Genomic DNA, 26,733 nt, shown 5'->3' on the forward strand with positions numbered 1-26,733 from the left:
GAATTCATCACACCCAGCAATGTGACTTAGCAGGATCGCTAACAAGGGTACGTGATTGTCATCTACAGGAAGACCTCAAGGCCACATAATGCCAATGAACAGATGGAGAGTATTAGTAAGCTACAAAAAAAAAAATTCTCTGCTCGGAACCTGTTACCTCTGGGACATGGGACCTTATTAAAAATGGGAGGAAATTAAAGGGAAGCTTTAGGCTGCCTCCCAAATAGGACACAGCTCCATCTAGTGATGGGAAATCCCACAATGTAGAAGCAGCTGTCCAGAGTCAGAAGAATGCCACCAAGCCGTGGTATGACAAGAAGCACAAGAAAATCTAAAGCTCCAAACCAAAATTCAGGAATAAGGAAGTAATAAGCAAATACAGATACTTCTAAGACAGAAGGAAAATTTCAGTACAATCATAGGTGAGAAAGAAGAGTTTATTTCAGGTGCCTGGGTGGCTCAGTGGGTTAAGCCTCTGCCTTCGGCTTGGGTCATGATCTCAGGGTCCTGGGATCGAGCCCCGCATCAGGCTCTCTGCTCAGCGGGGAGCCTGCTTCCTCCTCTCTCTCTGCCTCCCTCTCTGCCTACTTGTGGCCTCTCTCTCTCTGTCAAATAAATAAAATCTTTTTTAAAAAAGTTTATTTCATTGCACTTAGTTGCAAATTAAGTAGCTTTCTCACTCTTCTTTCTCAGCACTGTTTTAAGGTAGAACTTTTATTAGAGTTCTCACCTAGGTAGTTGGTATTCCTCCAGAAATGAATTACTTTCTGCTCACCATCTGTGACTTTTCTATTCAGTGAACAGAAGATTCCAAGTAGAAACAATGTTTGTACACGTAAACATGTCTGCCTAACACACACCCTGTACGGAGTATTACCGGACACGCTGTTCTTGCCCAAGGTGGGAGGAGCCACCCTCCCCGTCCCTCTTCCTGATGCAGGTGTGACTCCTAGTACCTCTGCCAAGAGATCCAGAAGCACAACAGAGGGCACGGAGGCACCGCAAAAACCTTGAGGGAAACTGTCAACTCTGGTTTGATTTTCAAAGTAAAACACAGACTTTTCAATCGGAGAAAGACAACTATCATATGATCTTCCTCATATGAGGAAGTGGAGATGCAACGTGGGGGGTTTGGGGGGTAGGAAAAGAATAAATGAAACAAGATGGGATCAGGAGGGAGACAAACCGTAAGAGACTCTTAATCTTCGCAGAACAAACTGAGGGTTGCTGGGGGGAGGGGGGTCGGGAGAGGGTGGTGGGGTTATGGACATTGCAGGGCGGAGGGGTGTGTGCTGTGGTGAGGGCTGTGAAGTGTGTAAACCTGGCGATTCACAGACCTGTACCCCTGGGGCTAAAAATACATTATATGTTTATAAAAAATAAAAATAAATTTAAAAACACAGACTTTTTTCCAACAACTAGAAGACAGAGTCCCTGTGATTATAACTATAGAGGAAAAAATAGGTAAATAAAGTCAAAGACTAGAAGAGAAAAAAAAAAGCAGTTCTCAGGAGGGGTGGAAGGCTGATAAAATTTTCTTTCCATTCTGAATTTCCTGCTACAGTACTGTGATGAACGTACCAATGTGATCCCCAAACTCCAGACATCAGAGCGGACGTCATATCCTTGTCGTGACGCGCTCGGGTCTATTCTTTCAGGCTGGAACAGAAAGAGAAGTCATGGTCATTAACTATGCATATTCTCAAGGAGCGTGATGGAAGCAACAGCTGGGTAGGGAGCTGAAATGCCAGCATACTCCTAGAAGAATCCACGTGTAGGGTCAGACTGGGAGGAACAGGAAGCCATCATCATAATGAAAACCAACAACAATAACACCCAACCCATTACCACCTCCATAAAGGGAACACAAAGCAACTCTTCTAATTTTTACCCCCAAGGACTCACCAGCATTTACACACCGGAAGCTGAGAACAAAGAAAAAAGGAAGAAAAGTGGAAAAGTGAAAAAAAATAAAGAATTACAGGGTCAGATTAGTAATAACAAACAAAAAAACAAAAACAGGAAAAACCAAAAAAAAGACGACTAAGTCTTCTCTGTTTCACTGAATAAGGCCACACCACAATATATCTGAGATACAAGAGCAAACATGAGCTAATTTCATTACAATTACTCCACCCATTCTTCATCATAAAGCTAAAGGCATCACTATGCATATCTTTAAAGACATCTATTAGTCATTTTTAACCAAATTAAGGCACTGTCAAAATATATTATCCTATCATCCAAACAGCAAAAATCATCTTTAGTAGTTTCCATGAAGGGAGCATTCTTTACATTTCCTTGAAATAAAGGACCATTATTTACACAGTGCATCAGGGACAGAGAAGGAGGTAGAGAACCAAGAGCACAGAGCTGGCAGTGGTCCTTACCGAAGGCTGAGAGTCACTGCTATTGAAAGAAATGTGCAGAAGTGCAAGAGTTGACCGTGTTATAAATCCTGCCTGTCAGCAACAACTTGTTTGGAGACCTATTTTACACATTTTTGTTTTGAACATGAGTACTGTGGCTGCATAAATATTCACTGGAAGCTACTTAGTTTTTAGCTGTAAAAATGGGTATTTAAGATAAGATATAAGGCACCCAGAAATCCCAGATAGTCAACCAAGAGAGGAAAATACTCTGTCCAGCAACAGCGGGTTACACATTTTTCTCAGGCTCTCATGGAACATCCACTGATATGGACCATGTTCTGGGACATAAAACACACCTTATTTTTAAAAAGAGAAATCATGCAAAGTGTGTCACAAAGTCACTAAATTAGAAATCATTAAGAGAGAGTTACCTGGGAAATCCCCAAGTATTTGGAGATTAAGCAATACACGGATCACAGAGAAAGCCTCAGGTAAAAAACAACAACAAAAACAAACTTTGCACTAAATGAAAATGAAGTAGAACTTATCAGACGCTGGAAAATGCAGCAAAAGTAGGTTCAGGGGGAAATTCATAGCACTGAATGCAAATACTAGAAGGCAAGACAGATGGCAATCAACACCTCACTTTTAAACTTTAAGGAATTAGAAACAGAAGAATAAGTAAAATAGAGAAAAACAAACAAACAAAAAAAAACAAAGAGAAAAGACAACGAAACCCAAAAGGATTCTCTGGAACGCTCAATAAAACTGACAAACTTTCAGCTACACTGACTGAGTGAAAAGGAAAGACAATCAGATGACTAAAATCAGAACAAAAAAGGGGACATTACTACTGCTCTTCCAGAAACTGAGGAAATGGACATATTATTTTTAAAATGAAACCTATCAAAAAGAATACAGAAATCTGAATAGACTTAAAACTACTTTTTCGGGGCAGGCACCTGGGCGGCTCAGTGGGTTAAAGCCTCTGCCTTTGGCTCAGGTCATGGCCGCAGGGTCCTGGGATCAAGCCCCGCATCCATCGGGCTCTGTGCTCGGTGGGGAGCCTGTTTTCCCCTCTCTCTCTGCCTGCCTCTCTGTCTACTTGTGATCTCTGTCTGTCAAATAAATAAGTAAAATCTTTAAAAAACAAAACAAAAAAAACCCCTACTTTTGCAATGAATTTGTTATTAAAAATCTTCCCATGAAGAAAAGTTGAAATCCAGATGGGTTCTGGTAAACTCTTTCAACCACTGGTGTAATAACACCAGTCTTACACAAATGTCTTTCGAAAACGTTTTATGAGGCCAATATAATCACTTACGGAAACCTAATAAAAACATCACAACACAATTCATAACCCTCATAAACACAGACACAAAAACTGTTAACAAAAATAATGAGAAAATCTAATTGACAACATATGAAGAGGTAATAATCGGGACCAAGTTGTGTTTATCTCAGGAATACAATACTGACTTAAAACTTCAAAAGCAATCTGATGCACCATATTTTCAGAAAAATGAAGAAATATCATATCTTCATCTCAATAAATGTAGGCATCTGACAAAATTCAAAATTCAGTTCTTAGAACACTAAGAGAAAAGAAGGAAACTTCATTTCACAAAGGGCATCCAAAAATCACTTATAGCTAACATCATACTTACCTGTGAAATCCAGAACACTCCCTTCCTTACTAAATATGGAATAAGGTACAACTTACTTTTTTAAAGACTTTATTTATTTATCTGACAGAGAGAGAGAGAGAGAGAGCACAAGCAGGGGGAGCTCCAGGCAGAGGGAGAAGGAGAAGCTGACCACCCCCCAACTGAGCAGGGAGCTTGATGCGGGACTCGATCCCAGGACCCTGAGATCATGACATAAGCAGAAGACAGATGCTTCACCAACTGAGCCACCCACATGCCCCCGAGGTACAACTTCTATTCAGCATTGTATTGGAGGTCCTAGCCAATATAAAAAGATGAAGAAAAAAACAAAACAAAACAAACACTATTTTGATCACAGACACCTGAACTTCCGCAACTGTTAACACAGAAAATCCCTACTAAAACTAAAGTGAAACTAGCAAGGACCTAGGGCACAATGACAAAATATGCAAATCGTCTGTCTTTACCTACAAGGAGAAAAAACACTGGAAGGGGTCCCTGGGTGGTTTAGGCAGGTAAGCATCTGACTCTTGATTTCAGCTCAAGGGGTCCTGGGATCCTTGGGGTCCTGGGATCAAGCCTTGTGTCAGGCTCTGTCCTCAGTGTGGAGTTTGCTTGTCCTTTTCCCTCTGCTCCTTCTCCCACTTGCTCTTTTTCTCAAATAAATAAACTCTTTTATTTTTTTAAAGATTTTTTTTTTATTTTATTTATTTGACAGATCACAAGTAGGCAGAGAGGCAGGCAGAGAGAGAAGGGAGGAAGCAGGCTCCCCGCTGAGCAGCAGAGCCCGACACGGGGCTCGATCCCAGGACGCCGGGATCATGACCTGAGCCAAAGGCAGAGGCCTTAATCCACTGAGCCACCCAGGCGCCCCAATAAACTCTTTTTTTAAAAAAGAAAAATACGGGGTGCTTCAGTGGCTCAGTGGGTTGAGTCGCTGCCTTTGGCTCAGGTCATGGTCTTGGGGTCCTGGGATCGAGCCCTGCGTTGGGCTTTCTGTTTGGCGGGGAGCCTGCTTCCCCCTCTCTCTGTCTACCTCTCTGCCTACTTGTGATCTCTCTCTGTCAAAAAAAAAACCAACCAACCAAACAAACAAACAAAAAACCAATAAATCTTTAAAAAATCTAAAAAATAAAATCCTTAAAAAAAAAGAAAAGAAAAATACTGGAAAATACATTTTTAAATTCCATTTACAATAGTGGCATCAAGAAACATGAATTCCTTAGGAATAAATTTAAGAGTTCAAGAAATCCTACACTGAAAACTATAAAACACTACTGACAGCAAAACGACCTCAATAAATGGAGAAACACCAGGTACTGAAAAACTCGGTAATGCCAAGATGCCCACAGGTCATTGGATGAATAAACTGTGGTCTATCAGTAGAATGCAGAACTTCTCAGCAATCAAAAGAATGAACTAACACACATCAAAAACAGGGCTCTCTTCAAAACATTATGCTGAGAGAAAAAAGGCAAGACACAAACCAGTACATGGTGTAAGATGACATTTAGATGAAACTCCAGGAAAAGCAAATCCAACTGACACTGACAGAAAACAGGACCAATGATCTTTTTTTGGTGACATACATCTTCATCTCTGGATTGATGAGGTGATTACATGAGTAACTACATCTGTCAAAATCCGAAGTGTATACTTAAAACGGGGGCCTACCATTTGTGGTTCTGGCGGTCGTGTCCTTCTGAAACTGCTGTATGCTTATGTCAAAGGGCTGGAATTTCTAGCACATGTGTGGTAAGAAAACTGACCCAACTCCTGTAAGTCAGTCAAACAAGGGTTTCACTCCCTTTCAATCGTACAAGAGCACCGGCAAGCCTGCCCAAAGAGTATTTACCTTTCCTTTCACGTCACTTGGTATTTATTATTCATTAGGGACAGACACTTACTTACATTACATGATTACTGAAATATTTTTGCCCATGAGGGATGTAAATGATTTCTGTTCAGTAACCCCAGAAGTTTACTTCTTTATGGACGGGGAGATGATGAGCAATACTGTTTCTGAATGAGCCATCCCATCCCAGCGTTCTTTCCTCAGGGACCATAAATACTGAATTACACAAATGTTCTTGAGCTAGTCTCACCTTCTTGCCTGCCCAGTGTTCTTATGAATGAGTTAAATGCATTTTTGATAGGTTCTTTCTTTACTTGTATGTATAATATTTTTAACATTTTGAAAATTATTCTTTGAGAGAAGTAGATATCTAAGATTCATGAACTAAAGATCCCACATCCCAAAGCTAAATCCAAAGTATAGGTTTGAAAAACAAAAAGCCTTCTGGGGTGCCTGGGTGGCTCAGTGGGTTAAAGCCTCGGCCTTTGGCTTGGGTCAGGATCTCAGGGTCCTGGGATCGAGCCCTACGTTGGGCTCTCTGCTCAGAGGGGAGCCTGCTTCCTCCCCTCTGCCTGCCTCTCTGCCTACTTGTGATCTCTGTCAAATAAATAAATACAATCTTTAAAAAAAAAAGAAGAAGAAGAAGAAAAACAAAAAGCCTTTTAAAAGTATAAAGTTTAAAAACATCAACTCGGAGAATAGGATATGTAACATTAACAAAAACGGCAACAACAACAAAAAAAGATAAGACAATTTTATATCCAAAAGTATGTATAAAATACCCAACTCAAGTTACTCTGTATTGAAATATACAAAATAAAAACCAAGAAATAAGGAGAAACTGATAATCATGTTAACAGATTTTGAACAAATCCTTAATTTTCTTGGATTAAAGAGGCAAAAAAGAGGTGCTGAATAAATGTAGTTAATAATACAGAACAGGCCTTTTCCAATATTTCATTTTTAGTTGGTCACTGATCATGCTAAAAAGAATCTCAGTATGTCCCAATAGGCAGAAATATACAGGCTAAAAAGCTTTGAAAGGAAGTAATGAGCCAAAAGATTAAAAAGAATCAATGAAACACTTTGTAGTGGTTAGCTATGATGTGTAACAAATTATCCTAAAACTGAGTAGCTTTAAAACAACACTTATTATTTTGGTGAGTCAGGATTCAGGGACTACTTTTGATGGGTGGTTCTGACTCAGGGCGTCTCAGGACTACAGTCAGGATGTTGGGCAGAGCTGACGACTTTACTGGGGTTCTGGAGGATTTGTCATCAGGCTCATACACACAGTTCCTAGCAGGAAGCCTTAGTTCGTCACCACATGAGTCTCTCATAAAGCTGCTTTAAGTGTCTAAACAACATGGTAGTTGGGTCTCCCCAAAGTGAGCAATCCAAGAAAGAAAGAAGAAAGAAGCTACAATGCTTTTTTATGACCTACTCTCAGAAGGGACACAATGTCCTTCCTGCCATATGTTCTTCAATAGAAGTGACTTGCAGAGTTCAGTCCATGCGTCAGGCTGTACTTGGTCTCCACCTTTTAAAGGGAGGTGTATTAAAGAAACTGTAGACAAATGTTTAAACTACCACACATTTGGATATTAAAAAACATTCCAGAAAATAGCTCTTAACATCTAACATTTAAAACAACTACGAAAACAAAAATATGTATGTGTATGCATAGACACGTGCGTACATACCCACACACGTGCTGATGCTGAGGAAATAGTAAAATTTCACAGGTTTTGAAGAATTCTCTCTCTTTCCTCAAAGACTCCTGACTAAGATGGATTTCAATCTCAAGGAACAGAAAACTATGCCACCACCGATGTTCTGAAGTCTGGGGAAACTTTTTTGAGCTCGAGGAGGTCAAAGATGTTTCACTCATGAGCTAATCACTAACTTTTTACTATAAATAAAATAAAGATGGAAATTTTCCCAGTTTGATTTTTAAAGCTGGCATAGCCCATATAAAACCTTCACAACATGAACTATAACTAATCTCATTTAAACATTTTCATGCAGAAATTATCATATTTACATACCAAATGTAAAAATACATTAAACATATAAACTGTGAGCCAGGTAGGGATTATTTCTCAAATGCCGGAATGGTTCAACCACAGGAAATAGAGGTTACTATGTTCATCCCATCAGTAGATACGCAGGGAGCAACATCGCCTCATGGACTGACCGACACCAAAAAAGGCACTTAATAAAATTTTAACAGCTGTTCCTGATTCATTCTCATCTTCTCTCTCTCTCTCTCACACACACAAATGCGCAGAGACTCAAATCAGAAAAGTCCAAAAAAACATAAGAATCCTATCAATATTGTCAATCAACATCTAGATGTTCTAGGCAAAGCAAAAGAAGTAAATATGAGAAAAATAAATACATACACATGTATGAGAAAGATCAATAAATATGAAGAGGGCCAAGGCAAAAATTATGTGCAGAATGGTACCCGGAGTACCGTCTAAAACCTATTAAAAAATGAGGCAGATGAGTAATTTGGCTGGTTATAAAATTAACGTATCAATCTAACTAGCTTTCCTCTGTATAGCGGCAATTATTAGGAAAACACATCATGTTACATTCAAAATAGCAACAAAAACTGTCTTAGCACCCAAGAACACAATGGGGAACAAAGACTTGGGTCTCCAAGGGCTCGCGATCTCCAAGGGGAGAGATACTGAAACCAACAGTCGGGTAGTGATGAGGGTTACGAAGCCAAGTAGGGTCAAGGAGGTTAGGAAAGAAAGGGAGGGCACCATGTCACATGCGGTGGTCCAGGAAGTTTTAGCGACGCATTTGCTCCGAGACCTAACGGAAGTGAAAAACTGGCACACTAAAAATATTCACAGGGAAGAGAGTTCAAAGAAGAAAGGAAGAGACCCCGAGGCAGGAATTCCCTCCCATATATATGTGGAATGGAGAGGTCAGCGAGCTGAGCAAACGAGGCCGGAGGTAACATGAGGGTGACTCAGAGAGAGCTGAGGGCCAGATCATGCAGAGTTGTAGACCCACTGTGAGGATGTGGGGGTGAGGGGGCATCATCTGACAATGCCTGGAAAGGACAGCCGGCTGTTACATTGAGCACAGACTATGCAGTAGAGCAAGGTCAAGCAGGGACGCCATTCTGGGGATGACAGCCATCAGGCAGGTGAGAAATGCCAGGGGCCAGGCCAAGGAACCTCGGTGGTTTTTAAAACGACAATCGGTTCCGTGCCTTCAAAGTAAAGCAGACAAGCCTTTGCTTACGGACAGGATGCAGAATGTGGAAAGTAGAAGGAAATGAAACTCCCAAATCTGAACAACTAGAAAGAGGAGTTCGTATTTACTAAACTATAGACAAACTGGGGCGGAGAGGTGAGGCGCACGGAGGGAGGCAGCCCCCAGCTCTTGTAGGAAGCAGAAAGGTGATATGATGAGGTCGAGAGCTCAGTAATGGACTTCTTGTATCTATGACTTCTATGGGACCTACGAAGGGTCATAAAGTAGGAAACCAGAGACATGGTTTTAGAACTGACAGGTGAGGTGTGGGCAGGAAAGAAATGATCAGCATTCATCATTCCTGAGTACCCACTAAATGACAGATGCTGCCCTTTGCTGAACAAAAGAGACAGAAAGTATTAATCCTTAGGATTGGATGAACTCACTAAAAAAATCTATGTAGTTAAGAGGAAAAAAGAGACTGAATATCAACCCTGGGGCACACCAGTGTAAAGAGATCAGGAGGATGAGAAGGCCCTAGAGAACCGGGAGAGAGAGGCCAGCCAGGCAGGTACCCAAGAGTGCGTTAGGTCCCAAAGCCAAGTGACCAAAGTCCTTCAAGAATGCAGTATTTTAGGGGCAAAGGGCACCTGGGTGGCTCAGTCGTTAAGTGTCTGCCTTGGCTCAGGGCATGATCCCAGGGTCCTGGGATCAAGCCCCGCATCAGGCTCCCTGTTTTGTGGGAAGCCTGCTTCTCCCTCTCCCACTCCCCCTGCTTGTGTTCCCTCTATTGCTGTGTCTCCCTCTGTCAAAAAAATAAATAAAATCTTTAAAAAAAATAAAGAATATAGTATTTTATTTTATTTTATTTTATTTTATTTTTACAGAGAGAGAGAGAGAGGTCACAAGTAGGCAGAGAGGCAGGCAAAGAGAGAGAGGAGGGAAGCAGACTCCCTGCTGCGCAGAGAGCCCGATGCGGGGCTCGATCCCAGGACCCTGGGATCATGACCCGAGCCTAAGGCAGAGGCTTTAACCCACTGAGCCACCCAGGTGCCCCAAGAATATAGTATTTTAAACATTACAGGAAAACTAAGGAAGATCATTACTGAAAACTCACCATGGTCTTCAGCAACATAAAAGATGGTATTCACTCTGATGACAGCAGGTAAAATGCAGTCATGGGGGTAAAAGGACACACTAGGATGGATTAAAAAAAAAAGGCGGGGGGTGCCTGGGTGGCTCAGTCAGTTGAGTATCAGAATCTTGATTTCAGCTCAGGTCTTGATCTCAGGGTCATGAGTTCAAGCCCCATGTTGGTCTTGAACACAAAAACAAAAACAAAAACAAAAGGAGGAAAAAACACACACAGTGGGTATAAACAAGTACTCAGAAATGACAACAAAATTTGCAAGAATTTAGTAAGAAATGTGTACAGCCTCTAAGAAGGAAAAATAAACAAGAAACATTAAGATAACCAGAGCGAATGGAGAGAAACAACATATTCTTCATTGGGAAGACTCAAGAACATAAAAATGCAATAACCAAGGAATTTATATATCTAAAGAGATGCCACTTAGATTCCTGCTGAATTCTTTTTAATATGATACACTGTTCATATGAAACATGCAGAAAGATGATACAACGTAGTCCAGAAACAGTCCCAAATCCAAGCATTTAGTACCAAGAGTATTGATTCTAAACAATGGAGTTCATATAAACAGACAATTAAAATAAAATGTTTATTTTATAGGTGAAGGGGATTAACACCCTTCATGTCACCATGAGCACTGAGTAATGGATAGAACTGTTGAGTCCTTATATTATACACCTGCAACTCACACCACTGTATGTTAATTATTCTTGAATTAAAAAAAAAAAAAAATAGGGGCACCTGGGTGGCTCAGTCGTTAAGCATCCAACTCTTGGTTTCGGCTCAGGTCATGATCTCAGGGTCATGGGTTCAAGCCCCGTGTTGGGCTCTGTGCTCAGTGGGGAGTCTGCTTGAGACTTTCTCTCCCTCTCCCTCCAGCTCACATTCTCTCTCCCTCTCTCTCTCAAATAAATAAATAAAATCTCTTCAAAAAAATTAATATAAAAAAATTAAAGTTCAAAAATATTCTTAACTGTTTAACCAACTGTGGGGAGAAAAGTTAGACTCTTTCCCTTAATAACACCAACGCTGATCACAGCAGGATTAAAAACCTAAAATGTAAAAAACAAAAGCCTAAACTTAGATATTCTGATGTGACCCTGCAACCACGTCTAATCTTGGCATGAGAAAGATCTTTCAAGACATGTTAATGGCCAGAAAGCACAAAGGTAACACTGACAAACTCGCCATATGGAATTTTTCTATTTCTGCAATTCAACCACAAATATGTAAAATTTCAAGACAAAGGACAACTTCTGGGAAAATATATGCAACCTTATAAGAAAAGGGTTAAGATTCTCATTATATTTTACGTCAATACAAAAGACTGGCATCCTCATAGAAAAATGGGCAAAGGTTAATACATAAAAGTGGCCAAATAGGCCACTATTTGGAAAAAATGCAATTATAGAAAATTATGCAAAATTATAGAAAAAATGCAAAAGTATCTACCTTTCTCAATGACTTTAAAATACATAACAAAGGGGCACTTGGGTGGCTCAGTCATTGTTAAGTGTCCGCCTTTGGCTCAGGTCATGATCCGTGGTCCTGGGATGGAGCCCTGCGTTGGGCTCCCTGCTCAACGGGGAGCTTGCTTCTCCCTCCCCAACTCCCCCTGCTTGTGTTCCCTCTCTCGCTATCTCTCTCTCTGTCATAAATAAACAAAATCTTTAAAAAAATAAAAATAAATAAAATAAAATACGTAACAAAACTCCCAGGAAATTTTTCCCAAATCCCATTCTGGCCTATCAACTCGACAAAGATAAACCCAGAATGATATTTAAAAACACACTCTCTCAGTCGTACATCGTTTCCCCAAAGGTTTCAGGAGGCATGAACCTTTTATAGCCAAGGGAAGATAGAAAAGAGTTGTGGGAAGACACAGCTTAAAAATTTTGCAGCAGGGGTGCCTCGGTGGCTCAGTGGGTTAAAGCCTCTGCCTTCGGCTCAGGTCATGATCCCAGGGTCCTGGGACGGAGCCCCGCATCGGGCTCTCTGCTCGGCGGGGAGCCTGCTTCCCCCTCTCTCTCTCTGCCTGCCTCTCTGCCTACTTGTGATCTCTGTCAAATAAATAAAATCTTAAAAAAAAATTTTTTTTGCAGCAATATTAAGAATAACAAAACACTAACAAAACAAAACAAAACAAAAAAACTGCAAGCAGGCAAAAATAGAAAGTCAGTTCATTTTTAGTGGCCAAATTCATTATATATGAAGATGCCCTGGCCTGGAAACATGCCTGCAGAGCAGATAAAAAGCGTATGTGTAATAAGATTACATTTACATAAAAATGTAGCGGGACATATGCTTACAACAATTTTTTTCCCTTTATGAATGAATGATGGGTAATTAATTCTCCATTTTACTGTGTGCATTTTATCTTTTATGTACTGAACAGGGACATGATCTTCCAATAAGAAACACATTTATAAAACTGTCAATAATAGAGTTCTTCAAACTTAGAGTTATTAAACAGTTTTTAAAACAGGCATAATGTGATGGGATTTCAAAGTCAGCAGGAAGTGAAAATATCAACCCACGTCAGTCTGTAGATCAGTCATAGGGTCCTTCATTTGCCTTACAGAGGTTCTGAGGCAGAAAAGCAGAGGACATTCCTCAAAACCTCTGTAAGGCGAATGAAGGACCCGCGGATGGCTGGTGCAAAAGATGAGGATACAGATATGTTAGAGCGCCAGAAGCATGGCAGGAAAGGTACACGGCAGAGTTGCTTTGGAAAATTAAGCCATTCAAGATCACCTGTATATATTGAGAAATTCAGAAAGCCATGTGCATGCCTGAGGCAGGACACATGCTCAGAAAAACCTAAGAACTTCAGCTGTAACCTCTGGCTGATCTACAGGCTGAGGGCAAGTACGAAGTAGAGGTAAAAGCAGGCTTGTAAATGGTCGGGCTACGCAGCAGTCCTCAAGTGCAGAGCCAATCTGCAAAGATTGGAATGTTGGGGTCTTTTCCCCATTGTTTTCTTTGTGGATTTTTTTCCTTTTTGGGTCCTGGTATTAAAAAAAAAAAAAAAAGAAACCCTAAGAAAATAAAAAACAAAACTGTCAAAACACTAGCTGAACACAAGCTAAGAAAACAGACATCAGAGACCACATAGGAGTAAGAATACAGACTTTAAAACAAGACTGTAGGAAAAAAATCACTAGAGAAACAGCTACATCTCACAGAAAGGAACAAAACACACCATGAGGAAAGGGGAAGAATCATCTTATTTTATTTCCAGAATTAATAATTTAGTTCGAAAATCACCACATTTTATTTATTTATTTAAGAGCGAGCGCACCTGTGAGCGGGGGTGGGGGGGGCAGAGGGGGAGACCATCTCAAGGAGACGCCCCACTGGCACAGAGCCCAACGCGGGGCTCCATCTCACGACCCTGAGATCACGACCTGAGCTGAAGCCAAGAGTCGGAAGCTGAGCCCACTAAGCCACCCAGGCACCCCCCAGAACCACACATTATCATATTCAAAATACCCAGTTTCTCACAGGCACAAAAATACAAAGCATGCAAAGAAACGGGGAAGTATGACCCATCCACTGGAGACTGGAGCAGAAACTGGAAACTACCCGAGGAAGCACAGACACTGAACTTACAAAACAAAGTCAGATAACCCAGATGGAACGGAAACATTCCTAAAAGCACACAAATTACCAAAAGTGACTTAGAAGAATTAGAAAATCTGAAAAAACTCGTAACAAGCAAAGAGACGGAGTTTGTCACAGAAGCCTCCCAACAAAAATGAAGTCTTACAGGAACTGGTAAATAATTTCTTTACCAGACATTTCGAAAACCTGAATGGTCTTCCAAAGGGAAAAAAGTGAACACGACTGTTTCAGTCTTATACATAAGTGGAAAATGAAAATTATGTCCTGAAGAATCAAGTTTTTTGAAACCAAAGAGACAGAAAAAGAATACAAATGAATGAATGTGTATTACCCAATTTGTTGAACAAAGACCACAAGAGGACACAAATATCAACAATTTCCTGATGTTGATGACAGAACTTGGTTAGATTTTCCTGCCTAATATAATAGGCTGTCTCTATTTTAAAAGGAGATTATGTGAGGGTTTGAGAAATGTCCAAGGTAAATAAATCAACATATTTCAGAAAGGACTGCTATGAAGTGCGTTCCCACTTCTACCACCAATCAGGACGACGTATCCTACAAACTAATACAGATGGGCTTCTATCACAGAAGGATAAGACGTACAAGACGACATGCTGGTCAAAGACAGGGAAGCTGGTGTGACTTCATGTTGGAGGACAGCAGAGCTTGGGAAGCATGAGACACTAGCAGGGGAAGGAATCCTTCGGAAATGAAAAGATTCATTACTCATCTGGAGAAGAAGAACAAAGAAAAAAACTGAGAAAACGAATTTCTGTTTTACAAATGTCTCAAATGCTTAAAAGGAAAAAAAAAAAAAGCATGTCTATAAGCATTACAAGATGTGCTTTACGATGTGATACAATATGAATTACCTACTGTCTACAGAGCATCCGTGCTGAAAAAAACGTATAGCCTGAAACTCCTCATGAGGGAACGATAATCAGACAAACCCAGAATGTGGGACATTCCTGAGAAATCTGTGTATGAACATCGTATCAGGTGATGCCATGAAATTCGTGTTCATTACCTTGGGTTTCTGTTTTAGGTGTGGCGGTCGTGGTATTGTGGTTACACAGAAGACTGCCCCTTTCTATGGGAGATACAGGCAGAAACATTTAGAATGAAACTCCTATCTGCAACTTACTTTCAAACGGCCCAGAACACACACACACAGACACACACACACACACACACACACCTGTACATATACACATACACCCAGACGAGGAGGTGCGAGACCCCAAAACATGAACGTTAACAACTGGTTTATGGAAAAACTTGTGTTTCAACTCTACACTTTATACATCTTTATATTAAATAATGTAAAAAGAAATCACAATTCCTAGAGAGTAAACACAAATAATAAATCTTAAATAAAAAGACAAGATCCATTTCCGAGGCCTTCGGTCAAGGTGCATCAAAGAAGAGTCACGTCACAAGGCGTGTAATAAGAAGAACGCTGATCACACTCCCGTCCACCCGCAGGCCTTGAAAGACTGGAGTGGACAGAAGCATTTCATTCAGCCCAGTAACGATCACAGACAGAGTTTATCCTCAGTGTGCTGACTCCAAGGCTGAAGAAGCTTAGCAGGGAAAGAAAAGCCCTACCCCTCCTGGGCCTGCGAACCCTGTTTCCACACAAAAACTTAGTCTACTGCGCTCTTAAAAGTTACCTGAATTCAAACCTGCAAAAATCAGGGGCACCTGGGTGACTCAGTTAAGTGTCTGCTTTCGGCTTGAGTCATGATCTCAGGGTTGTGGGATCAAGCCCCGCATCAGGTTCCCTGCTCAGCAGGGAGACTGCTTCTCCCTCTGCCTCTGCCCCTGCTCATGTGCTCTCTCTCTCTTTCTATGTCTCAAGTAAATAAATAAAATCTTAAAAAACAAAACAAAACCCTGCATAAATCAAACATAATTCTTAGTCAATATCACATAGCAAAAACACTTCACTACTGTGCCAAGCCCTACAAGTGTAGATACAGCTTCTAGTTACTTCTCAGGGCATTATTACTAAATGCGTCAAATATATGACTTCCCAAATGCTCCCTGTATAATATGTCTTATTTCTTGCTTTTGAAACTGTTGTTCCATTTATCCCCTAATTATCAGGATGAATGCAAGACCTTCCACATTTTCCCAATAATCTGCCTCACCAGTCAACATCCACAAAGCCCAAACTTTAAATGGAAGCCTCTTTTCGTGCACACATGTGCACACACACACACAAGTCCATAAACACTGCAGCCAACGCTGTTGACGGGAGTGTCTCAACAGTCTTCAAAGCCCACGTGTCACCATGTCAGAGCAGCGTGCCAGTCCCCAAGGAACCACGGACACATTAGGGAAGACACCGACAGCTAGGGGAAATGCTTAAAATATAGACACTAAATTTCCAATCAAATACAGATCAAAATCCAGCTGTAGGCACAGCATGTGCATTCGCTGGGGTAAGAGGAGCGTGACACACAACAAAGGCTGTAAGTCTGTCTCCCTGAGGTTGGCAAACGCCCAAGACCTCCACCCTTGGATCTCTCAGTGTGCTACATCCACCTCTAAGGAAGGGCCAACAATCTGCAGAACACAGCCCCAGACTCTAAGCTGTACTGAGTTCTATTAGGAACTCTGTGAACTCCAGTCTCCCATTCTTCTCCAGCTGGAAGAGAAGCATCCCTGAGTGGCCTAGGCCACATTTTCCATGTGTGAATGGATGATGTGGACACATGATCCATAGTATCCATGACCCTACAGTGTTATCTACAACAGTCACGAGAGCACACGGGGTGCAAGAAGCACAGAGACCTTCTGAGAACTATTCAACCACCTAGCGGATGAGTGGAGTAGAGTAAAACAATGAAACAGGATTTCACTGGGATAATGTCATAGTTTGATGGAGAAGCTAGAACCTCAGTTTGGTTTTTAGGGTAGAGGAAAATGTTCTAGTACGGTGAAACTGTGTGATCAGTGGCAGAAGGCGAGCCCCCAAGGGCACAGGCTCTCTGGGCAAAGACTACCAAATGGGAAGGTCTGGCCTTTGTACTTACTGCCATGTAAGGCCTACACCCGGCATCTCTTGTCTTGGCAATGGAGTCCACCAGCTGTCCGCTGATGCCAAAGTCACAGAGCTTAATATTTCCACTCCTGTCCAGAAGAATATTGGAAGGTTTGATATCTGCAAGAGAGAGAGAGAGAGATCATTTCATGTAAACGTGATCAATCAGGGTGCCTGGGTGGCTCAGTGGGTTAAGCCTCTGCCTTCGGCTCAGGTCATGATCTCAGGGTCCTGGGATCGAGTCCTGCATCGGTCTCTCTGCTCGGCGGGGAGCCTGCTTCCTCCTCTCTCTCTCTCTGCCTGCCTATCCCCCTGTTTGTGCTCTCTCTCAAATAAATAAATAAAATCTTTAAAAAAAAAAGCTTCACAATGTATGTAGGCATTCTATAATGCCTTCTTTGTTTTCATCAAAAGACTTATATTTACTTGCTTCAAATTCACTACTTATTGGTCAAAATATGAAGAATGAATTTAATCTATCTGTAAAAATACACCAAGCTACTTCAGAGTATGTCAAAGACTATCCACGTAAATGCAAACTATACAAATTATACACCCACAGTTAAGTCACAGTTGAGTCTCAGGGACGCCTGGTGGCTCAGTCGGTTAAGCATCTGCCTTTGGCTCAGGTCATGATCCCAGGGTCCAGGGATCGAGCCCCACATCCGGCTCCCTGCTCAGCAGGGAGTCTGCTTCTCCCTCTTCTTCTGCCCCTCTCCCTGGCCCATGCTCTCTCTCTCTCTCTCTATCTCTCACCCACTCTCTCTCTAAAATAAATAAAAGCTTAAAAAAAAAAAAAGTCGAGTTTTAGCTAACTTAGGAAAGTATCCAATCCAGTCCATCGAAAAGGCCACAGCTTTGGGATCAGAGAAGCAAAGGTTCAAAATCTGGGTCCAAAATTCAGTGTGACCTGGGGCAAGCGATTCAACTTTGACTCAGCAACCACAACTTCGTCAACTACAAAATGAAAATAACTGCTAATTCATAGGATTCTGGAAATTAAAACACCTAATACAGTACCTGAACTTTACTTATATTCAATAAATGCATCCACTTAATAATTATTTCTCCTTGAGAGATTTTTTCTGACGTTAGATGACTTCATCAAGTTTCCCCTGACCCACGCTTTCCTCCAGTCGTCCTTGAGATCCATTTTCACCCCTTCGGAAGTGTGTGTACTTGCTTTCCTGCAAATCTGAGAAAGCTGTATCCCTCCCAGTTGGTTCTCCAGGTTTTATGGTCTTGCCAAATGGGGCCCTAGGTTTTTACCCCTTCTTCACTGACCATGAATTCACCGCCACTGTGTACTCACCCCCTGTTGGGTCAATTTCCCCCCTTTGCTCATGAATTCTCCATCCCTGCCTCAATGCTTCTATCCATTTCATTGTCACTGTCATGGCTCAATGAATAAAAGGATACAAATAAATACAAGATACAAAACATCTATCTATAACTCAGAAGGGGATCTATAAAAAATCCAGAAAAGGTCTCCTGCCATCACTGACAAGGCTGACTACGGCTGCCTATCAAACATCCATCCGGGGGGGATGCCTGGGTGGCTCAGTCAGTTAAGCAGCTGCCTTTGGCTCAGGTCATGATCCCAGCACCCTGGGATCGAGTCCAACTTCGGGCTCCTTGCTCCTCGGGGAGCCTGCTCCTCCCTCTGCCTCTGCCTGCCACTCTGCCTGCCTGTACTCTGTCACTCTGACAAAATCTTTAGGGGCGCCTGGGTGGCTCAGTGGGTTAAGCCGCTGCCTTCGGCTCAGGTCATGATCTCGGGGTCCTGGGATCGAGTCCCACATCGGGCTCTCTGCTCAGCAGGGAGCCTGCTTCCCTCTCTCTCTCTCTGCCTGCCTCTCTGTCTACTGTGATCTCTCTCTGTCAAATAAATAAATAAAATCTTTAAAAAAAAAAAAAAAAAAAACATCCATCCGACCCACCCACACCTTCCCTTCTAATGGAACCTGCATTTGATTTTCTGGAGGTCTCCCTCCTGCTCCGTGTAGCTGTAGCCACACCTTCCCAAAGCGGGGCCTGACGGGTCCAAGCTTCTCAGGGTCAGCGGACGCTCCCTGCCAATAACCAGTTTAGAGTAAGGGCATGAAGCAATTCTGATGACAAGAGAAAACATTAGAGCGATGTAAGGAAGATGTCCCGGCCCCTACGACAGCCACATAGGAAGAGGGACAGCTTCTCCAGGAGGCTGTCATGTCTACATGTGACGCTGGGGAGCTGGGCACTTGCTTTGGCTGTTACCACCCAGAGGATGGAGCCAATGTATTAAGAAGGGAGGAGCCAAAAGAAGGGAGCTTGTGCCCTAGACATAATGTGCCTGGAGCCACCTATCCTTGGACTCATTAGGACAGACAGTGACTCTCCTTGACGTTTAAGGCAGTTACTAGGATTTTTTTGTAACTCATGATCAAAAGCACTCTTAATTGTAGCAAAAAAAGCTAACTGACCCTAATTAATAAAAAAAAGACTGCTATACTGGGGCACGTGGGTGACTCAGTCGGTTAAGTGTCTGCCTTCAGCTCCCGTCACGATCTTAAGGTCCTGGGATCAATCCCTGTGTCGGGCTCTCTGCTCAGCGGCGAGTCTGCTTCTCCCTCTGTCTGCTACTCCCCCTGCTTGTGCTCCCTCTCTCTCTCTCTGACAAATAAATGAAATAAATTAAATAAAAAGGGCTGCTTTTATTTATTAATAGGGAAACCAAAGTCATTTTTGAAGCTTTTCCCTTTCATTCAGCCACCCCTCAGGCACCGTCTTAGGGCTTCACTGTGATTGGCAAGTATCTCAGAGGTCACTGTTAAATGCATTAAAGGTGATACTACTCTTAAGTGCAAAACACAATCAAAAAGGAAGGAAAATCCCAAAATAAGAATGCAATGAACTACAAAAAGAACAAAATAATCTTCTTTAGGAACCTAACTCTACATGATCTCAGGCAAAAGAGAAAATAAGAAGTCCATCTATCTAAAATTATGTTTTAACAAGCACTAAGCCAAAGCAAAATTAAGTGAAAGATTCTGATGTTTAAGGGTAACTAATTTCAGTGGTCTTGATTTAACCCCAAACTAAAATTACTTAAATAGATGCATCAATTACTGAGGTCTTAACCACTAGAAACTATGTTTCCTAAAATGTAAGGCTTTCCACGTCTCCGAATACGACCTTTTACTTTCTGTCCTGTTTATTGTCAGGCTGAATCCCACACTGCCATGTACTGTCCTGGGCTCGTCTGTTACAAGTTTCCTGAGGAAAGTGAACCTAGGTACGTCTACAAAGCCATCAGCACTACCCAGAGTCTAGCAGAGTGACAAAGAGAGTAACTATTTAACCTGTTTGCTGAATTAATTTCACGGTTCCCACTGGCTTCCGATAAATCTACACGAAATATTTGGGCCTGTGTCCAACAAGGCCAGGATCACTGTTTTCGCAAATACAAACATTTTGGAAGAATTCCAATGTACAATAACAACTAAAGCATCTCTCTTTGCAAAAATATCCTCTAAAGTAAAGAAGAAGCACCTGAAAGGGACTGTAGTGTCCTTTAAACTGTTCCACGTACCATCCTCCAGACCCTGTGACTGTCCCCTGGACCACCTTTGGGCCCATTTGTATACACAGAGAAACACCATCTATCAAGTAAATGAATAATTGTTTTCAATGAAGAGTAAGAAGAACCTTGCAGCAAAATGTATGTCAGTTTCTAAGCACAATATACTAATAAGCTGAAAATAATAGAATCTCAAAGGAAAAAAATACCCTAAATTAATAAACAAAGTTTTAGGGAAAAACTAGTAATAATAGTGTTAGGGTACATATAGTATGTTTTGCTAAAAATACAAGCATTTCAGGAAAGCTTATACAGAGTCACTGTAATTTTCAATAATGTTTTTATATTAAGGAAGAATACTAACTTCTTTTTTTAAAGGAAAAATATTAATTTCCAATCCATAAAAAAGAATTCATACCCACCTCTGTGAATGATTTTCAAGTTTTCTTTTAAGTGGTTTAGTGCTTTCACAGTCTGGGGAGAAAGAGCAAAGATGGGATAAGCAATTAATATCCTTTTAATCATGCAGCACAGTGTTTATCATGGATAACAGCCCTAGTAAACTTTACATTCTTTTAAGCTTAATTATCTCAATATTCTGTCCGCTTGTTATGTTAACTGAAGATCCTAAATGATTATTTTGGATCTGAAAACTTAGCTGCTCTTACATACTGTTCCCTGACAGCTGAACAGAACCCAGTAACTTAAAATTTTTTAGTAAGTCACTACAAAGTTGTACATTGCTTGCATCTTCAAACTTTTCAAGAATGGAAATATTCAGTACGATGGAGTCCACAGTCTGGTTCCATTATCAACTCTAATTTAAATAAGTCTTTCTAAATTTCCTCGGTTTCTCATAATTATTCATTCACCTTCACCTGGCGCTGAGCCTTCAAAGTAATTTTGGCAAAGTCAAAGCATACCTGCTCAACCACTACGGCCACTTACGCAGAACTTACAGTATTGTTTGATCACTGCCCATGATCAGAAAATCAGGCATTTCTCCAGGAATACAGGGAACAGGGACTTGAATTAAAATTTCCCACACTCTCAAATTAAAAGAGAACTAAAGAAAGGGCCAACCATTTGCTATCAAATGGTCAAGTCTCCACCCCATCAAGCTACTGGGTGTCAGGAATGTGGAACTTGCCATGTTTCAAGTAGTTGGGTCTGTTGTGTTCATTGGGTTATTAATCAGCAAAAAGAGAATTAACACAAAGTAATTTTAAATGATGTGCTGAACAGAAAGGATGATCACCAAGTCTAGAAACACAGGCAGATATATAACCAATGATTTATCTGTGTATCTACATCACACATACTGAAATAGACAATAAAATAATTTTGTCTGTTTTCCAACATTACGATCACCCTGTGATCACAGTGGTTAGGAGCAGGATTCTGAGATCGGGCTGCCTGGGCTTAACTCATTTACAGCCTGCAACTGTAGGACGTTCCAAGCAAATTAATGACTTAACCTCTCCAAGCTCTAGATCTGTCATCTTTAAAAAGGGGTGTTACACTATTCACCACAGTCACTATGAGGATAAAATGTCGAAGGCCTTAGCCAGATGCAACTAAATACTCAAAAACCATTAGCTACTGTCGTGATTCTACTATTGTGGCATTACAGTTATTATGAACAGTAAAAGTTCCAAGATAATACTGGGTCTGGTATACTGGGGAGAGAGATGATGAAATTGATCAATATAAAATCATGCATCTTCCCAAGAATAAACAAGTTTCTAAAATAACTCAGCTTCTTTCTATAAAATCATAAGAAAGAGTATATAACATTTTAGCTCATAAAATATTTAGATTTATGCACCAATTTGGCTAAATCAATTAAAATACTACATGAATCTTAAGATTATTATGACTTTAATCTAATTTTTGAAATTCCTATTACACACACACACACACACACACACACGCCCCTTTCACAACTAACATACAGTTCAGAAATTGTCTCTGTATTTTTACATTAACTCTTAATGATCAAAAAGGATCCGCTGGCAATCAGCAGGCAAACTCTACTGGAGGTGGAGGAAAGGAAGAGGCAGAAAATTCAATCCATCAGAATTTCCACCTTACAACTTCCTACAAAGCTCAGTTTACACACCCACTAACTACGTTACATCATTAGCTCAGATTCGTAGGGCTTTCTAAGAATCTAACTTTACTCCATTGAAAAGAATTTTGTGAACTACCTCTGTCAACTAAAAGATTCAGAGCAGGAAAGAAAATGATCAGGAATTCACTTTGAAAACCACAAACACCCATGTGAAAGACTACCTCTTTTCTTTCTGGTGCTCTGGCAAAAGTGAATTGGCCAAATTGGTAGCAATGCTGGGTCCTGAAATTGCTAGTCAAAACTTTCCACAGTGGACAACTCAAATCTTAGACCACAGGAAAGATACTTTGTGTCTAAGAGTTTCAATGAAGGGACTTCAAGGAGAATGCTGTGATCCTGATCAACTTAGAGATAACGGTGAGAACACAACCAATTTGATAGTAGTTACAGCAACAGGACTAAAAAGGAACAGAGAATTTCTTTTCCTGGTTTTGTTTACAGCACAATCCACTATGGTTCATTGTGATTTTAATGAACAGAATATTGTAATTTTTATGTAGAACACATTCTGAAAACTGTTCTTATGACTTGTATTAACAACCCCACAGAAGTGATTTTGTTTCTTTTCCTATTACGAATGATTTTCCAAGAAGGTCAACACCATTCTGTGAAGGACGTTCAGATAGGTGCATTCAAAACTCCAGCAACATCTTTATATAAGTATATACACAGAACAAACAATTTAAAAACCAGGTACTTACTGCTAAAGTGATTTTGCCTAAAATTTCTTCTGGAATAACATCATCTAATACACTATATACATATTTGTAAAACTTATCAAACGAGGTAGACATGAGTTCCATACAGATCCAACAGTCACCCTACAAAATAACAAATATCTGTTATTCCTTTGCATCTTAGTATTAAGTACCATGTTTCCTTTACTTAAAACAGAATACAATTAGAGAAAAAGCAATCTTCTTCTTCTTTTTTAATCTTGCACTGGAGGTAATTTTTGGTCCCTCATTAGAGCCCTGGGCAGAACAGTCTCCTCCTGTGTAGACACAAACTTAACTGCCCCGTTTCCCCACTCCTAACTGTAAAGACAGGGACAGTCTTGCACAGAAACCTTTGTGCATTTATAGAAGTAATCAAATGTTGCCATAATTAAATACAAACATAGAAAATGTGGGAAACTGTTGTCATTAACAAAGAAAGTAGATTACAGTAATCTGGAGGTTCTATATAAGCTTGTAAAATTAGACCAAAAAAAAAAAAAAAAAAGGAAGGAAAAAAACACACAGAGCAACACCAACGCCTCACATCCTTGTATAAACGCCACCTTCTTCGTGGCTGACATTTAAAATGCAGGTCACGCCAACTCCCAGCACCCCCTCACCCTGCTCTTGGCTGAAATCTTCTAATAGAAAATATAAGTTACTTGATAATGTTTTTCCTCCATCTCCCTCACCTAAGTAACACACTCCGCCAGCACGGGGCCTCCATAAACACTCCCCAGATGAATGAATGCCGGCTCTAATTTAACTGAATCATCCAAATCCTACTGTGTTTTAGACCAGGCAGAAGGCAATTTGACAATACAACAAGAGAAACAGAAGTATCTATCCCCTCTGATAGAGTCAACCGACTAGAAATCTAATTAAACAAACAGTCCATAAATTCCAAAAAGAAAAAAAGAAAGAAAACTCAAAAGCACCAGATGATCTCACAAGAGGGAATGGCGCACCATTAAGGGGATTATTTAATACGACGTTCCGTGGAAAACGACATGGTTGGCGACAGGTGTGCAAAACACACAGGACACAGGAGGACACCGTGGTTCTGACTCTCTGAAAGGATGTGAACACATGAGCAAGGGCCACAGAGGACCTCACGAGCACAACGACAGCTATCGGGACGATGACGGGAATGGTCTCAAACGGGTGTGCGTGTGTTACTAACTGATGGGTCCAGTGGCATCCTCGGAGATGTCTGACCGCTCATCTCCCACCTGGACTGACCGTGCAGGAGAAGAAGGCCTGCTGAAGGACGACGGCTTGCTGGAACAACACTGCCGGTCACGCCGGGCTCAACACGGAGACGAGCGACAGCGCTGTGCCCTGGGGATGGACGCCCGCTGACACACGTGTGTAGCTACGTGGCTCCACATGATGCTTACGTGTAAAACATATCTGACACGGGGAACATCTATTTTCTTCACTTAAAGTCCTTCTTCTCTCTCTACGGCTCTTTCTTTTGGGTGCTCTAGCAGACGGATGCTCACAAAAGACCGAGTAACACACTGCGCCCGTAACAAACACTTGAATTTATTCCAATCTAAAGACACCATCTTCTCAGGTGTATTAGAATTTATTTTATTAGAGCAAAAGGCAGCACACTTGACTCATCTACTTAGAAAAACAGTAAGGAAGGACCTTAACTCCAGGAGAATAGTGATGCGGAAAGACCACTGATAGGAGGGTCTAAGAGGCCTCACTTACTAGCCAGGCTCTCCCACTTACATATGCTTGGGCCCCCTCAGTTCCTCATCTTGGAAACAGGGTTGCCCTACCTTCCTTAACAGACCAGAACAAAAATCAAAGGAGTTAACATACATAAAGTACAAAATAAAGTGTCCTGCAGGTGTGAAAAATGACAGTTAAGAAAATGAGGGGGAGGGGCGCCTGGATGGCTCAGTGGTTAAGCAGCTGCCTTCAGCTCAGGTCATGATCCCGGAGTCCTGGGATGGAGTCCCGCACCGGGCTCCCAGCTCCACGGGGAGTCTGCTTCTCCCTCTCACCTTCTCCTCGCTCATGCTCTCTCTCACTGTCTCTCTCAAATAAATAAATAAAATTAAAAAAAAAAAAAAAAGAAAATGAAGGGGAGAAGGGGGAAGGATGGAAAACAGGAAGGCGGCCAAGGGAGAGAGACAGAGAACAGGGGAAATAAAGGTGGGAAATAAACTGGAACTGGGGGGTAGGGAGAGCGGGGAACAAAGCAGCAATCAGCCCCAGAGAGATCTTTGTGGTTGATAAGGCACAGAACCTGATGTGACCTTCTTATTTCTTCTGGTGGCTCCTTTTGACCATAACAGAGAATCGGTAGCAGCAGCAATGAACTGCATTTAAAAAAAAGTGGGGGGGGTGGATGGCCTGAGCTGCCTCAAAAAGCAGTGACAGCAACCTTACTTTCATGGCCAAGCACAAGATGGGACACCCGCCGACTGAAATGCAAAAGCAGGAATTACTGAATATGGATTTACTGGAAAGAAAGGTGGAAATGATAAAACACTGAACCACTAAGATCAAGTGTTCCTCGAGACAAGAACCAGATAAAAACAAAAGGCATGCTTATATGCCAACAGGAAGCACGCTTAAAAAGTAAACTGTTTAAAAAGACACCACTCGGGGCACCTGGGTGGCTCAGTCGTTAGGCGTCTGCCTTCAGCTCAGGTCATGATTCCAGGGTCCTGGGATCGAGCCCCGCATCAGGCTCCCTGCTCAGCGGGAAGCCAGCTTCTCCCTCTCCCACCCCGCTGCTTGTGTTCCCTCTCTCACTGTGTCTCTCTCTGTCAAATAAATAAATAAAATCTTTAAAAAAATAAATAAAAAATAAAAAGACACCACTCACAATACAAAGAAAAACTACAAAGGACCTAGAAATGTATCTAACAAAGGCAGCAAAACGTTTAAATGAGGTGTGTAAGATGTGACTAAAGACATAACGAGTGATCCCAGAGAGGCAAAGCACGTGATGAATGCAAACACTCGAGATCATGAAAATGTCAGATTCCCCTTAATTAGCTTAAGAATTCAAGTAGATTCTAAAAAAATAAAAAATAAAAAATAAAAATAAAAAAAGAATTCAAGTAGATTCTAATCAAAACTGTCATGCACAAAACTGTCAAGCTGATCGTAAAACTTATATAGGAAAGTAGAGCCAGGGCACCTGGGTGGCTTAGTCAATGGGGCGTCCGGCTCTTGGATTCAGCTTAGGTCATGATCTCAGGGTCCTGGGATAGAGGCCGGCATCGGGCTGCACACTCAGTGCAGAATCTGCTTGGGATTCTCTCTCTCCCACTCCCTCTGCCGGACCCCACAAGCATCCGCATGCGCTCTCGCTCAAATAAATTTATTGAATTTTTTTAAAAATTAAAGTAGA

At 41.3% G+C, this 26,733-nt stretch overlaps 1 protein-coding gene across 1 annotated transcript in view; it reads right to left on the bottom strand.

Annotated features, from left to right (window-relative positions):
• Nucleotides 1-26,733, bottom strand: part of MAP2K4 (mitogen-activated protein kinase kinase 4) — a 133,921-nt gene that overhangs the window by 14,809 nt on the left and 92,379 nt on the right. The window contains exons 5-8 of the mRNA XM_080826032.1: nt 23,334-23,453; nt 20,921-20,972; nt 16,932-17,059; nt 1,582-1,659 (exon numbers count right to left, since the gene is read on the bottom strand). Of these exons, the coding sequence (XP_080682158.1) occupies nt 1,582-1,659; nt 16,932-17,059; nt 20,921-20,972; nt 23,334-23,453 (378 nt within the window). The remainder of the gene's footprint in view (nt 1-1,581; nt 1,660-16,931; nt 17,060-20,920; nt 20,973-23,333; nt 23,454-26,733) is intronic.

The sequence above is a fragment of the Martes martes genome, assembly GCF_963455335.1.
Source record: "Martes martes genome assembly, chromosome: 16".
In the NCBI taxonomy this organism is placed as follows: Eukaryota; Metazoa; Chordata; class Mammalia; order Carnivora; family Mustelidae; genus Martes; species Martes martes.